Source organism: Pogoniulus pusillus, chromosome 13 (assembly GCF_015220805.1).
Source record: "Pogoniulus pusillus isolate bPogPus1 chromosome 13, bPogPus1.pri, whole genome shotgun sequence".
Lineage (NCBI taxonomy): Eukaryota > Metazoa > Chordata > Aves > Piciformes > Lybiidae > Pogoniulus > Pogoniulus pusillus.
The window spans coordinates 6,263,084-6,277,671 of record NC_087276.1 but is presented as its reverse complement, the minus strand read 5'-3'; the positions used below and the strand labels follow the sequence as shown (position 1 = coordinate 6,277,671).

General features: G+C 45.3%; 1 protein-coding gene across 2 annotated transcripts in view; it reads left to right on the top strand.

Annotated features, from left to right (window-relative positions):
- The window catches only part of PLOD2 (procollagen-lysine,2-oxoglutarate 5-dioxygenase 2), a 70,226-nt gene that overhangs the window by 13,757 nt on the left and 41,881 nt on the right, over positions 1-14,588 (top strand). For both annotated transcript variants that reach the window (XM_064152832.1, XM_064152831.1), the window contains exons 2-3: positions 6,625-6,716; positions 8,132-8,268. In XM_064152832.1, the coding sequence (XP_064008902.1) occupies positions 6,625-6,716; positions 8,132-8,268 (229 nt within the window). The remainder of the gene's footprint in view (positions 1-6,624; positions 6,717-8,131; positions 8,269-14,588) is intronic.

Sequence of the window (14,588 nt, the reverse complement as noted above, 5' to 3'; positions counted from 1 at the left end):
ACTTTACCAGTAAAACTAGTGCAAGCTGTCACTTATATCTAAATCAAGTCACAGGAGCCTACAGGAATTATGTTCATGTTAGCTTCCTGGTTTGTGATTGCAAACCTGACTCAGGCAGCCTGCTTAGGTTGCTTCTTGGGCTGTATAATATATGTTCTTCTGCAGTTTCACGCAAATATAATCTGTGTTATTTGTCTGCTTGGATTTCTGTGTTTTGCATGGCTTAGGCTGAAATCCCTTATGATTTGGCACATCCTCTTATTCCACAAAACTCAAGTAACATGCTTGGCTTCATAGTGAATCTTGAACTACATGAACAGGGTGTAGGTGGAATTGCTGCAGCTTCCATTAAAAGAGAGTAATAATACCCCATAAAAGAGAGTAATAATACCCCCATAAATGGCAGCTGACTGGGTTTTTGTTTTTGCTTACAGAAACACTATCACTGCATTCATTTAGAATGGTTTGGGTTGGAAGGGGCCTCCAAAGATCATCTTGTCCAGCTCCCCTGCAGTAAGCAGGGACATTCTCCACTGGAATCAGGTTGCTCAGAGCCTTGTTGAGCCTGATATTGAATATATCCAGGGATGGGGTCTCAACTGGCTGGGCAACCCGGCCCTGTGTTCTGCCACCCTCCTGGTAAAGAATTTGTTCCTGACTTCCAACCTAAGTCTGCTCTTCTCTAATTTCGGAGTATTCCTCTTCATCCTATCACTGCAGGCCTTTGTAAACAGTCTCTCTGCAGTCTTGCTGTAGGCTCCCTTCAGGTACTGCAAGGCCACTACTAGGTCTCTCCAGAGCTTTCTCTTCTCCAGGCTGAACAGCCACAGCTCCCTCAGCCCTCTGATCACTTTCCTGACCCTCCTCTGGATCTGCTCCATCAGGTCCATGTCCTTCCTGTGTTGAGGGCGCCAGAGTTAGATGCAGTACTTCAGGTGAGGTGTCACCACAGTGAAGTGGCAGAATCACCTGTTAATCTGCTGGCTGTGCTTCTTTCGATGCAGCCAAGGATGTGATTGACCTTCTGGGTTGCAAGCACAGGCTGCTGGCTTGTGTCCAGATTCTCAGGCACTAGTACTCCTAAGTCCTTTTCTACAGGGCTGCTCTCAATTTCATCAACCTGGGGCTGGACCAGATGATCTTTCGAGGTCCCTTCCAGCCCCTGACATTCTGTGATTCTGTGACATTCTATCCCCCAGCCTGTGCTGCTGCTAAGAATTGTATCGACCTAGGTGCAGGACCTTACACTTTGCTTTATTGTACCTCATGGGATTCTCCTTAGTCCACCTCTCTAGCCTGTCCAAGTCCCTCTGGATGACATCCTATCCTTCAGACCTATCAACTGCACCACTCAGCTTGGTATCATCTGCAAATTAGCTGAGACTGCACTCAATCTTGCTGCTGATATAATTGGTGAAGATATCAAACAGCACTTGTCCCAGTACAGATCCTTGAGGGACACCACTTGCTACCTGTCTCTATCTTGACACTGAGCCATTGACTATTATGCTCTGGATGTGATCATCCAACCAATTCCTTATCCACTGGACACTCCACCTCTCGAATCCATATCTCTCCAGCTTAGAGAGAAGAATGTGTCAAATGTGTCAAAAGCTTTGCAGGATATTTTGACTTAGTGACTATGAAAGGGATATGACACAGCCTACACTGCCATTTACATCATCTTGTCAGGTATGAATTTTGAAAACTCTGCTGTTAGCATTTCTTGGGAAGGAGTAGATGTGGAATATGTTTATCCCAAACCAAATTCTGTGGCTACAATCAGTGCTTGACTGGTCACCTAGGTAACTTTAAATAATGGATTTGCTTGGCTTGGCAATGCAGTTTGATATGATTGAGTTCTTCCAGTTCCCTCTAATTTGAAGATGCAGTGCTTGAACAAAAATTAATCATAACCTAATCTGTTCCATAGAGAAAAATCCTATCCTCTGTCTTCATAGAATCAACCAGGTTGGAAGAGACCTCCAAGATCATCCAGTCCAACCTATCCCCCAGCCCTATCCAGTCAACTAGACCATGGCATTAAGTGCCTCAGCCAGTCTTTTCTTCAACACCTCAAGGGATGGTGCCTCCACCACCTCCCTGGGCAGCCCATTCCAATGCCAATCACTCTCTCTGCCAACAACTTCCTCCTAACATCCAGCCTAGACCTCCCCTGGCACAACTGGAGACTGTGTCCCCTTGTTCTGTTGCTGGTTGCCTGGGAGAAGAGACCACCCCCCACCTGGCTACAGTGTCCCTTCAGGTAGTTGTAGACAGCAATGAGATCTGCCCTGAGCCTTCTCTTCTGCAGGCTGCACACCCCCAGCCTCCCTCAGCCTCTCGTCGTAGGGTTTGTGCTCCAGGCCCCTCACCAGCTTTGTCTCCCTTCTCTGGACACCTTCCAGCACCTCAACATCTCTCTTGAATTGAGGAGCCCAGAACAGGACACAGCACTCAAGGTGTGGTGTAGCCATAGTCTGAGAGATCCTGTTCTTTATTCATTCTGTGGTGACTTCTGTGGAATTACTTTAGGTTGGATGACACTCAGAGTAAATGATTTTGAAGGGACTGAACCATTATATCTATGTCACAGATAGATGTGAGTCAGTGCTTCTGTGAATGCATTGCACCAGAGTCTTCTCTGGAGATCTGTCTGGCCTTCTGAGATGTATTTGTGGTATTTTCCTTCTGATTTTTGGGTACAAAAGACTGCCAGCACAGCACTTAAGTGGGAAAACACTACAGCAATTACCTTCCAAAGCCATCTGCTCCACATTTTTTGGGTTTTCAAGTTGCTGTGAGTGTTGTCTAGTTCAGAAGAGCAGGCAGCTAAAGTCTTTACTAGGTCTGTTGAGGAAAATTAGTTGTTTGCCCTCCCCCCAAAGAAATAAACACACAAACCCAAAACTGCCAGGAACAGAACTGTAGGAGAATGTGGGAGATGTCTGTATCTGTAGGTGAAAAACTTGGGCTGTGTCAGTTAAAAAATGTAGGAGCCCTGTATAAGGCACAGAAGATGATTACAGTATCATCAGGGTTGGAAGAGACCTCACAGATCATCAAGTCCAACCCTTTACCACAGAGCTCAAGGCTAGACCATGGCACCAAGTGCCACGTCCAATCCTGCCTTGAACAGCTCCAGGGACGGCGACTCCACCACCTCCCCGGGCAGCCCATTCCAGTGTCCAGTGACTCTCTCAGTGAAGAACTTTCTCCTCACCTCCAGCCTAAATTTCCCCTGGCGCAGCCTGAGGCTGTGTCCTCTTGTTCAATTAGGGTTAGGGTTTGTAGTACATTCGAGGCATGTAGTACTGTCTCTGCTTAAAGGTTACCTCAAGGAATGAGCAGGTAGGAGCAAAGTCATGAAGTGGACTGGGTGGTTCAGAATGTATGGAAACTCCATCCAGGTCAGGAAAACTATACGCTGGGGACCGATAGAGAAAAGCAGAGAAAGCATCATATATGTTTGTCTTATCATTGCTGTGCTAGTTTGAGGCCAACTAGGACATTTTAGTGAGAGAAATGAGATTATAGGTTGTGAAAAGGAAACAATGGTGATGGCTACTTCACTCATAGGCTTGCTGAGATGTATAAAAAGAGGAACATAAACACAGATAATGCAGTTGCTCTTGGAGTGCATCCAGTGCATGCACTTTTCTCCCCAGCCTGGTGTCTGTGTAACTAATACTGCTGCTTCCTAACTGCCCTGGCTGATTCTCCAACCTCACCTTGCACATAAGGCAAAATCTGGGATAAGGTAGAGGGGTGGAAAGGAGGTGGAAGGGTGGTTGGGAGCTCCTTCTGGGAACTCTGGTTTCTGGGAGAGGTATTATGTTTCTGTATTGCTCTTAACTTGTCTATTTCTGTCTGTAGCTGCATATATTGTAAATACCTGCCTGTATATTGTGCTAAGCTGTGAATAGAAAGCTTTACTCTTAATTTCCAGCTCAGCTGAGTCAAGTCTAGGTGATTTCACAAGAGTGGGAGGGGTGGGTAACACGCAAACCATCACAATTACTCTTCCTGATGTACAGCTGCTGTTGAAGGTAGACTAGCCAAACCACTGTCTGACCTGTTAGAAGTGTTCTTGGAAGTGACCTATGGACCAGGGCTGAGTCCAGATGATGTTCCAGGGGGAGAAATACCAGTGGCTCCAGAGACTAGTCTCTGTAATTTAGTTACTCTGGCTATTTTTGACAGACTTGAGCTTTATTAGAATAAATGTTTCTTATGTCCCTCTGCAAGAGTGGGCAGAGGTACACCTGAGGTACCCTGCTGGAGAGCAGCCAAACAGAGAGGGATCTGGGGGTGCTGATTGATACCCGCCTAAACGTGAGCCAGCAGTGTGCCCAGGTGGCCAAGAGAGCCAGTGGCATCCTGGCCTGCATCAGGAATGGTGTGGTCAGCAGGAGCAGGGAGGTCATTCTGCCCCTGTACTCTGCACTGGTTAGACCACACCTTGAGTACTGTGTTCAGTTCTGGGCCCCCCAGTTTAGGAGGGACATTGAGATGCTTGAGCATGTCCAGAGAAGGGCGATGAGGCTGGGGAGAGGCCTTGAGCACAGCCCTATGAGGAGAGGCTGAGGGAGCTGGGGTTGTTTAGCCTGGAGAAGAGGAGGCTCAGGGGAGACCTCATTGCTGTCTACAACTACCTGAGGGGTGGTTGTGGCCAGGAGGAGGTTGCTCTCTTCTCTCAGGTGGCCAGCACCAGAACAAGAGGACACAGCCTCAAGGTGCGCCAGGGGAAATTTAGACTCGAGGTGAGGAGAAAGTTCTTCACTGAGAGAGTCATTGGACACTGGAATGGGCTGCCCGGGGAGGTGGTGGAGTCGCCGTCCCTGGAGCTGTTCAAGGCAAGATTGGACGTGGCACTTGGTGCCATGGTCTGGCCTTGAGCTCTGTGGTAAAGGGTTGGACTTGATGATCTATGAGGTCTCTTCCAACCTTGATGCTACTGTGATACTGTAATGCTTGTGCATGTGTGATCTGTGAGGTATGTTGCCTCTATGAAGTGGGAAGCAGATCATCACCTTGCATGCCAAACCAAGCGGCAAGTGGTGACTGATTTGAGTATTCTTAGGATGTCATCTAAGGTGTCTAAGAGCTGCTAAGTCTCTGGTGGTGAGTGCAGGTGTTGCTTGAACTCAGACCAGACTGAGGAACTGCAGTGTGTTCTGGGATCCAGGCTGGTTTGAGGAAGTATTTGATGTTGGGCAGGGGTTCTGCCTTTCTCATAGCTTTGATTTATGTGCCTTGATTTTGCAGCGTATTGCGGGGGTGCGCTGAATGTTGTTCAGCATAGTCAGGAAGCTGATAACCTCATTTCAACTATGTCAGAAGCCCTTGGATATGAAAAGAAAATCAGTTATGTGGTCATTTGCCTATGGGCAGTAAGAGGGTAAAATGAGAACTTAATTTACAGAGGCTCTGAATAAATAAACAGCAACCCTTGCTCTTTTGTCTCTGCCCACGGGCTTAAAAGCACTAAATATTACCTGTTGGGGGACTCGTTTCCATGGTGTGGTTGTTTTTGGTTTTGTGGTGGTGGTTTTGTTTTTTTTCCTCCTCCTGTTTTTGTGACAAGTTTGAACAGATTTCTTACAGGTGAGCTGCTGAGATTGGGTGAAGTTCTGTGGTACCATTTAGTACACATACAGCAGGTGGTCAAGAGAGCCAGTGGCATCCTGGCCTGGCTCAGGAACAGTGTGGCCAGCAGGACAAGGGAGGTTATTCTTCCCCTGTACTCAGCACTGCTCAGGCTACACCTTGAGTGCTGTGTCCAGTTCTGGGCTCCTCAGTTCAAGAGAGATGTTGAGGTGCTGGAAGGTGTCCAGAGAATGGCAACAAAGCTGGTGAGAGAACCTGGAGCACAGCCCTGTGAGGAGAGGCTGAGGGAGCTGGGGGTGTGCAGCCTGGAGAAGAGGAGGCTCAGGGCAGACCTCATTGCTGTCTACAACTACCTGAAGGGAGGTTGTAGCCAGGTGGGGTTGGTCTCTTCTTCCAGGCAAGCAGCAACAGAACAAGATTACACAGTCTCAAGTTGTGCCAGGAGAAGTATATGCTGGATGTTAGCAGGATGTTGGCAGAGAGAGTGATTGGCATTGGAATGGGCTGCCCGGGGAGGTGGTGGAGTCACCATCCCTGGAGGTGTTCAAGCAAAGCCTGGCTGAGACACTTGGTACCCTGGTCTAGTTGACTGCATAGGTCTGGGTGCTAGGTAGGACTGGATGATCTTGGAGGTCTCTTCCAACCTGGTTGCTTCTATGATTTAGTCCTATGTTAAAAGCTTATAGCATTAGCTCAGGCCAAAAAGGAATGTTATTTTTGTGTTGAAGATTCTTTGCTGTCCAGTAGTCACAGCAGCTTTATTTTCATGTCTTGAGCTAGCTGGGTACAGAACAGATAGATTTCTTTACTTCATCTTCCTGAGGATAATTTTAAATACAGCCTTTTTTTTCCTGTGGCAGTTTGCTAATGGCTTATGCCTGTTACATGACAGTGTGTTTGCCTCTTCTTTGACTTGCAGGCAAGAAAATAAATGTACTGAGCAGTGGGGTTTGTTATTTATTTGTTCTAAACTCTGGCCTGAAAGCATACATGTTTGTTCTCTTTCTCCCTCAGATAAACTACTCGTTTTTACTGTAGCCACTAAAGAAACCGATGGCTTCCACCGTTTCATGCAAACTGCAAAGTACTTCAACTACACAGTAAAGGTATTGTATGTTTTCAGACCAAATATTCACCCTGTACAGCCTGTAAGGCAGGAACGGTGCAGTAGCAGCTGAAATTGCATTGGTTTCTTTGCATGCTGGGGCAAAGTAAGACACAGAGTCTGGAGGCAGGTAGGGCACTTGTACATGGCTCTGGTGCTGGCCCTGTCTGAAAGATCTCAGAAGGGTGCTTGTTCCACTGCCTCAGGAGCTGTTTTAAGATGAGCAGCAATTGTGATCAGCATCTTCAGTCACTTAGAGGTTCTGTCATGATTTATCACATAACCTCGCTTTTCAGCATGGCTGATTTTATATGTGTGAGTGTTTCTGGAAGCTGCATGGCACTTTGGAGTTCCTCCTTAACCAAGCCTAGATCCCTGCTGCAGGACAGGAGGGAGGTTCACAACTGAAAGTTGCACAGCCTTTCCCAGGAACCTGAAATTCTCTCAGAGGACAAAACGTTTCCATCATTCTTGCCAGCATTTTCCGCCTTGATCGGTGCCTGGGTATGTCACGTACTGAAACTGTCCTCTGTGTGACCTTAAAAGGGAGGACACCAACCTTCTAATCCTTCTCCAGAATGATTCTGCCACAGAAAATCCAGGAATCCAGATGACATTATGAAAGTTCTGCTCGATTGCCATAGTGCCTACCCTATAAATAGGAAATTACTCGAGTCTCTGAAGCTTGACTTCTGAACCTGGCAGACCGAGAGAACCTTTCTTAATATGATAATGCTGTACTAAAGCACTTGAGAGGCCTAAACCCTGGATGCATCTTTTAGCATTGCAAATTTGTCCAAATCATCATGCAATATCATTCTTCCACATTTTAAATGTTCTGAAAGCAGTATGTTTAAGACCCATCAAAAGCTTAAGGGTTTCAGAGTAGTTTTGTTTAGCTGATTTCTAGCAGCCAGCTGTATGTTGGGAGACCCATCCTTTCCTTGTACAAAAGTGTTCTGGAGAAATTTCAGAATGGCTGGAGCTTGCAATTTGTAGTAGTAATAACTCTGCTCCACTGAGGTCTCTTATGGCTTCTGTGCTTAAAGTATTTGTACTGACTTCTAAAAATCTCATTTAGAACCTTTTTCCAATACAAGTTTTGAAACAATTATCAGCTTTTTGTCTCTTTTGAAGGAGACACATCATGGTGGTAGCAGCCAGTTGCTCAATTCTTGGTTAATAAGTGTCTGTCTCATGTTTTTGCAGTGATGTCATTGTGTTGAATGCTGCTTCAGACATGGAAAACTTGCAATGCTGGAAATGCTGGCTTGCTATGCTTTAATGTGTTACTTCTGCTTTAACATCTGCTTTTAATAAGGATCTGCTTTAAAAAGCCTCTTGTTTTGGGGATACTAGAAAAAAGTCTGGGGGGGTTGTGTGTGTTTTTTAACATTTTTCTTTTCCTTATTTCAGGTACTTGGGAAAGGTGAAGAGTGGAAAGGTGGTGAGCTGCCTAACTCTATTGGTGGAGGGCAGAAAGTTCGCTTGCTGAAAGAAGCCGTAGAAGGCTATGCTGACCAAGAGGACTTAGTTGTAATGTTTGTTGAATGGTGAGCAAACCTGGCTTGTTGCCTTTACATTTCAGTCTATGTAGACCTGCAAAAGTAGCTGCTTAGTCTGTGTAGACATGCAAAAGGAGCTGCTGTGACGTGGTGAGAATTGCATGCTGCTTTTCCCCCTCATGGTTTATTTGAGAGAGTTTGCTTCCATTTTTCTCCATTCATTAAAATAGTAGATTGCTCCTGGAGCCATCATTACTCTTTTAATGGATTTACTGATGGAAGGGTTGTTCATAGTTCTGCTTCCTCAAGGGGGTGAAAAAATTTTATTTGGAACTAAGAAGCTTTTAGGCAAACATTTGTCTCTTGCCTGTTTAGTTGTGGTGAGAGCAGGACGTGGCCGCGGGCTGGGAGTGTAGAATGGGAGGGGAACAAAAGTAGCTCCAGAAGTAAAGCGTCTGGTAAGGGCTAGAGTGTGAAGATGTTCCATGAAGTAAGTGATATGGAGGAAGCTGGAAAATGGACCCTAGAGAAAAACATTTAGAACCTTAGAAGAGCTACTTTTTATGTTTTAGAGAAGTGAGATGAGTCTTGGTGCCAGATATATCCCTGTGTCTGTGCTGTCTGTGATGGAAGGATGGAGAGGCAGTGCTGCTGCCGGTGCCAGATTATAGCTCATAGCACAGTTATGCTCAAACATCCTTGCTGGAGGACAGATAGATTTCTCCGTGTCAGAGGGAAGAGGGAGCTTGCTCAAACCTGTTCAAATCCTGCTTTTTTTTTTCCTTGTTTCCATCTGCCTTCCCCCCCCCGCCTTTATTTTTGTTTCTGTCTCCTTCTCTTTTGTTCCCCTGACAAGACTGTGAACAGAGCAGCTAAGAATACAGCTCACAGTAACCACCAAGCTCTTCTATACTAGCATTAACTAAAGCAGGGTTACAACTCTAAAAGAATCACTGCTAGGAAGCCCAGGATTTGTTGGGATTTGTACAGCAGACATCCCAAGAGAGAGTGGTTTGACAGTGGTAGTTACCGGAAACGTCATTTGTTGTTTTGCATGAGTTGGTTTAGGAAAGTTGAAGTAGCCTATTTAACTGGTAGCAATTATGAAGATGAACTTCTGTTTTCAGATTCATTGTTCTCATTCATTACTATTTTTTTTTCTCCCTATATGGCAGTCCTGTATGTACAGTCTCAAGTTGTGCCAGGGAAGGTCTAGGCTGGATGTTAGGAGAAAGCTGTTGGCAGAGAGAGTGATTGGCATTGGAATGGGCTGCCCAGGGAGGTGGTGGAGTCACCGTCCCTGGAGGTGTTCAAGAAAAGCCTGGCTGAGGCACTTAGTGCCATGGTCTGGTTGACTGGCTAGGGCTGGGTGCTAGGTTGGCCTGGATGATCTTGGAGGTCTCTTCCAACCTGCTTGATTCTATGATAATATCTGAAGTTGTCACCAGAATTGAGTATAGATCAAGTTCTTCTCCAATGTAATTTATTCTCTCAAAGGGTGAGTTGTCTGCTGGCATGAGTGAGGGAGTACAGAGAACCATGTGTGTGGAAGTGCAGATGCCATAATCCTTTTTGCCATGAATAATCACAGGATTTAAGGCCTCCCAAGTTCTTGTAGTCCTTAATCCCAAATGTTTATTGATTTAAAGCTGGTGGAACGGATTCCAGATAGGAGAAAAAAAAGATAGTTTGCTGATTCTAGCATTGTATTTGAAGTCTAATGAGCTTTTTTAATCCCCAGAAACCCTGCAATTCAAATGTTGATCAATGTAAGTTTGGAAAAGAAAAATGCAGTCAACATCTTTTCTCTTTCAGGTGTTTTTCATTATATTCATTGTAAAATAGTTGGAATATTAGGCTTGGGGATGGGGAAAGGAAGTGTCTGCTTTTCTTACTGTAACTAGGCAAGTAATTTCTAGTGAACTGTTTACCTTTTTGCCTGTTTTGAGCAGTTTTTGTATATGGATCACAATTCTGGAAATACCTTGAACTTCTGTGGACAGCTTGTGTCTAGGTACAGGTAGTAAAATGCTTTGCCTGCCAATGGAAAGCTATTTAAATTAGATATGGTTTTGCAAAAGCTGAGTAGTGGTTTACTTTGGATCATTTCAGATTGAACTGGCTAATGGCCAGCCTAGACTGGATAAAGTTGTTGATTCTGGTACTATTCATCCAGAATTCTCACAGCCTTCTATTTGTGTCTTAGAAGACTTTTGAAGGCTTACAGTTTTGGTGTTTGGTTTTGTTTGGGGTTTTTTTTGGTTGTGTTTTTGGTTGTTTGTTGTGTTGGTGGTTGTTTTGTTGTTGTTTCTTGTTTTAAAGCAGTTGTTAGAATCATAGAATCAACCAGGTTGGAAGAGACCTCCAAGATCATGCAGTCCAGCCTAGCACCCAGCCCTAGCCAGTCAACTAGACCATGGCACTAAGTGCCTCAGCCAGACTTTTCTTCAACACCTCCAGGGATGGCAACTCCACCACCCCCCTGGGCAGCCCATTCCAATGCCAGTCACTCTCTCTGGCAAGAACTTCCTCCCAACATCCAGCCTAGACCTGCCCTGGCATAACTTGAGGCTGTGTCCCCTTGTTCTGTTGCTGGTTGCCTGGGAGAGGCAACCAGCGTCTCTATAGAGATGCAGGTTATGGGAGATGAATCGCTTCACACACACACACAAAACGACAACAAACACTCCCCCCAAACTAAAAAACACCCACACAAGAAAAAGAAAACCCCAAACATTTCTGCTCTTATTTATTGTTTCCATTAGAAAGTGAGGGAGAGTTACATTTTATACGTGTCTCAAAGATGTAGTCCTCGTGGGGATGTGGTGTAAATGATGAAACGTGTGTGTGACTGAACAGTGCAGTTAAACAAGATGAGGTACAGGACAGGTTGCTACTAAGTCCTCTTTCATTTGCATGTAAGTCATAGATGCAAAATTGTACAGTCCAATCTAAAGGACCCAAGCCACAGCTTCCATTTCCCTGTGTTGCTGGGAGTACTGCATGCACAGCTGGGGTGCTGTGCTGGTGCAAAAGAGAAGGGCTGAGTAGATTTCTGCAGAGGGTATTGGACTAGAGACCTTCAGAGGTCCCTTCCAAACTGGACCATTGTATGATTTCAGCCCCAAGTATCTGCCATCTGAGAGCTTTAGGAACTGGAATTGGAGTTGTGGAAACTTTGAGTTTCTTGCCTTCCTCCCTCCCACCTTCTTGTTTTCTACTTAATTGGAAGGATTTGTGAAGAAGAAATATGAGTGTCTGAGATTTTCCCAGCCTGCCAAGACAGCCTGCTTTTTCCTGGATGTATACATGCTTTTTCCTTCCCTGCTAGATTTTGAAGCCCTGTAACTAAATCATGTGTCTCACCCATAATAACAGTATTAACTATCAAGGATAGTGCTGAGACCTGTTTTTTTTTTTTTGGTGGTCTTTAGTGGTGTAGATCTGAGGTGAATTCTCCCTTACAGTAGGACCTGAGTGCAGGATAGAGTGAGTGTAATCTAGCATAGCATGTAAGCAAGACAAATCATGGGTTTATAGGTTTTAGGTCTAGTTGACTGGATATGGCTGGGTGCTAGGTTGGACTGGATGATCTTGCAGGTCTCTTCCAACCTGATTGATTCTATGACTCCAGGAGTTTTCCTATTGCCTTGAGAGAAAAGCAAGAGAGGCTCAAAACAGCTGATGGGCAGACAAACAGTGAAGGGTGGAAGGCTAGTGGAGGTCCTGCTCAGGCGGAGGTGTGGTGCCAGTAAATTGGTCATCTTTCGACAAAACAGAAGGCCATGAAAACTAGTGGATGATGTGGGTCCATGCAGGATTCCCACTCCTATATAGTATCTGTTGGTGTGTAAAGTTTACAGTAATTGACAATGCAGTTTAGCATCTCTGTGCTTCACGTTATGACCTGTGCTGTCTGAAGTAGTACATCCCGTTCACAACCAGAGCCTGTGGCTAGCCCAGTATGTTGCTCAACTTTGGCTTTCTTTTACAGAATGACAGTTCTTGGAAGCAATGTTCCAGGGGTGTTTGGTTCCTTCCTGCAGCTGTAAGTTATTGCAGCAGCAGCACTGACCTGATCAAAGAAGAGAAGCGCAGCCTGCCATAAGCTATTAAGCTAAAGTCTCAGACAAATCTCTGGTTTTGTCTGTCTTCAGCTTGTCTCCTGTTTTCTTGCTTGTCCTTCAGTCTCATTCTGGTTTTGAATTGGGCTACTCCAAGTGAATGGAAAAGGGAGGGAAGTGTATTCCTGTATATCTGGGCAGAAACAGGCAGTTTCTGCAAAGCTGGGGAAGATCCAAAGTGTACACTGCTTTTCTTTTTCATGTGTTGTGCTGCCAATGTTACAGAAAACCAAAACACTGGGAAGTTTCAGAAACCCATTTACTTTATATAGACTACATAGCACACTCCCTCTCCAGCATTCATACTTTGCTTTGCAGTGGAAATCTTCTCTTCTGCGTTTGTATGCCAGCTGTGCTTCAGTTCTTAGGCCAATTGTATGAAATCCTCTCTGAAGAAGAGACTTCTTCAATTTCAGAACTGTAATAATGTCAGAAATTGGTAGTGGTTGATCTGTTGGCACTGTTGCTGGTAATACATTGTAGTGTGAAAAGCTGTGTACTGCAGCTTAGACCTTTTTGATTTAGATGTACCACTCCTTTGCCCTGTGTCAAAGATGGTTGTCAGACACTAAAGTAAGTGTGGGCAATAAGTATATACTTGCATTCAGATGAGGAAGCTGTGAGGTTGTGGTGCTGCCATTGAATCCAAATATTCTTTCTTCACCCAGAGACTAATCTGTGACATGATTCCAGTATTACTGTGTCATAGTTTCACAGTGTGAACAGTGATTCTGTGAATGTGTTGCACATTTATATGTAGATCTTAAGTAGAATCGTAGAATCAACCAGGTTGAAAGAGACCTCCAAGATCATCCAGTCCAACCTAGCACCCAGCCCTAGCCAGTCATCTAGACCATGGCACTAAGTGCATCAGTCAGGCTTTTCTTCAGCACCTCCAGGGACAGCAACTCCACCACCTCCCTGGGCAGCCCATTCCAATGCCAATCACTCTCTCTGCCAACAACTTTCTCCTAACATCCAGCCTAGACCTCCCCTGGCACAACTTGAGACTGTGTCCCCTTCTTCTCTTGCTGGTTGCCTGGGAGAAGAGACCAACCCCCACCTGGCTACAACCTCCCTTCAGGTAGTTGTAGACAGCAGTGAGGTCCTCTCTGAGCCTCCTCTTCCAAACAGAAGAACTTTATATTCTTAATTCAATAACGTGTATATATATTCTTTGGATGCTCTTGGACGTCTCTTCCAACCTGGTTGAGTCTATGATTCATTTTTTGGGTTTTGTTTGGTTGGTTTTGGGTTTTATTTCTGGTTTTGTTTGTTTTTAACTTCCAGAGGCATTGATTTGGATATGGTTCAAAAACAAGAAACCACAAGGCTTGTGGTACTGCATTCTCACATAACCTTTGCCAAGCCCATGCATGTTCATTTCCGTTCTGAGAGCACTGATCTTTGACTGTGGGCAATGGCTGGTTCTAGAGATGAGGCCTCCACCTTTAAGTCTTTTGTCCAATATAAGATGAGATGCAAATCTGATGAGCAGATAAAGGCAGATGAAGTTTTGCATTAGTAGATACTATGAAGGCTTCTGAAGTCTTTGATGCACTAAATGGGTAGAAGAAGTAATTTATGTATCATCATTTGTAAGTGTAGCAGTTTGTTGGGGCAGTGCCAGGCATGGACTCCAGGAGAGTTTTCCCCTGTGAAGACATGTATTTGAAGAATTTATTGTTCTCATATACACTTCTATTCATATGGTAATCTACAGATAGGCTTCAGATCACACCCTTTACCACCCATGCATACTAATTGCATTGGTTAATTAATAGGTTTGTTGGGCGGACCACTAGATGAATAAAGAACTGGCTTGCTGGCTGCACCCAAAGAGTGGCTGTCAATAGGTCCATGTCCAAGTGGAGGCCAGTGACAAGTGGAGTCCCTCAGGGATTGGTCCTGGGACCAGTCTTGTTCAACATCTTTGTTGGTGCCATGGACAGAGGCACTGAATGCAGCCTTAGCAAGTTTGCTGAGCACACCAAGCTGTGTGGTGCAGCAGACAGGCTGGAGGGCAGGAAAGGATCCATCCAGAGGGACCTGGACAGGCTGGAGAGGTGGGCGCAAGCCAACCTCATGAGCTTCAAGAAGACCAAATGCAAAGTCCTGCATCTGGGTTGAGGCAATTCCAAGCACAAATCCAGGCTGGGCAGTGAGTGGCTGGAGAGCAGCCCTGAGGAGAGGGACTTGGGGGTGCTGGTGGATGAGAAGCTCAACATGAGCCAGCAGTGTGCA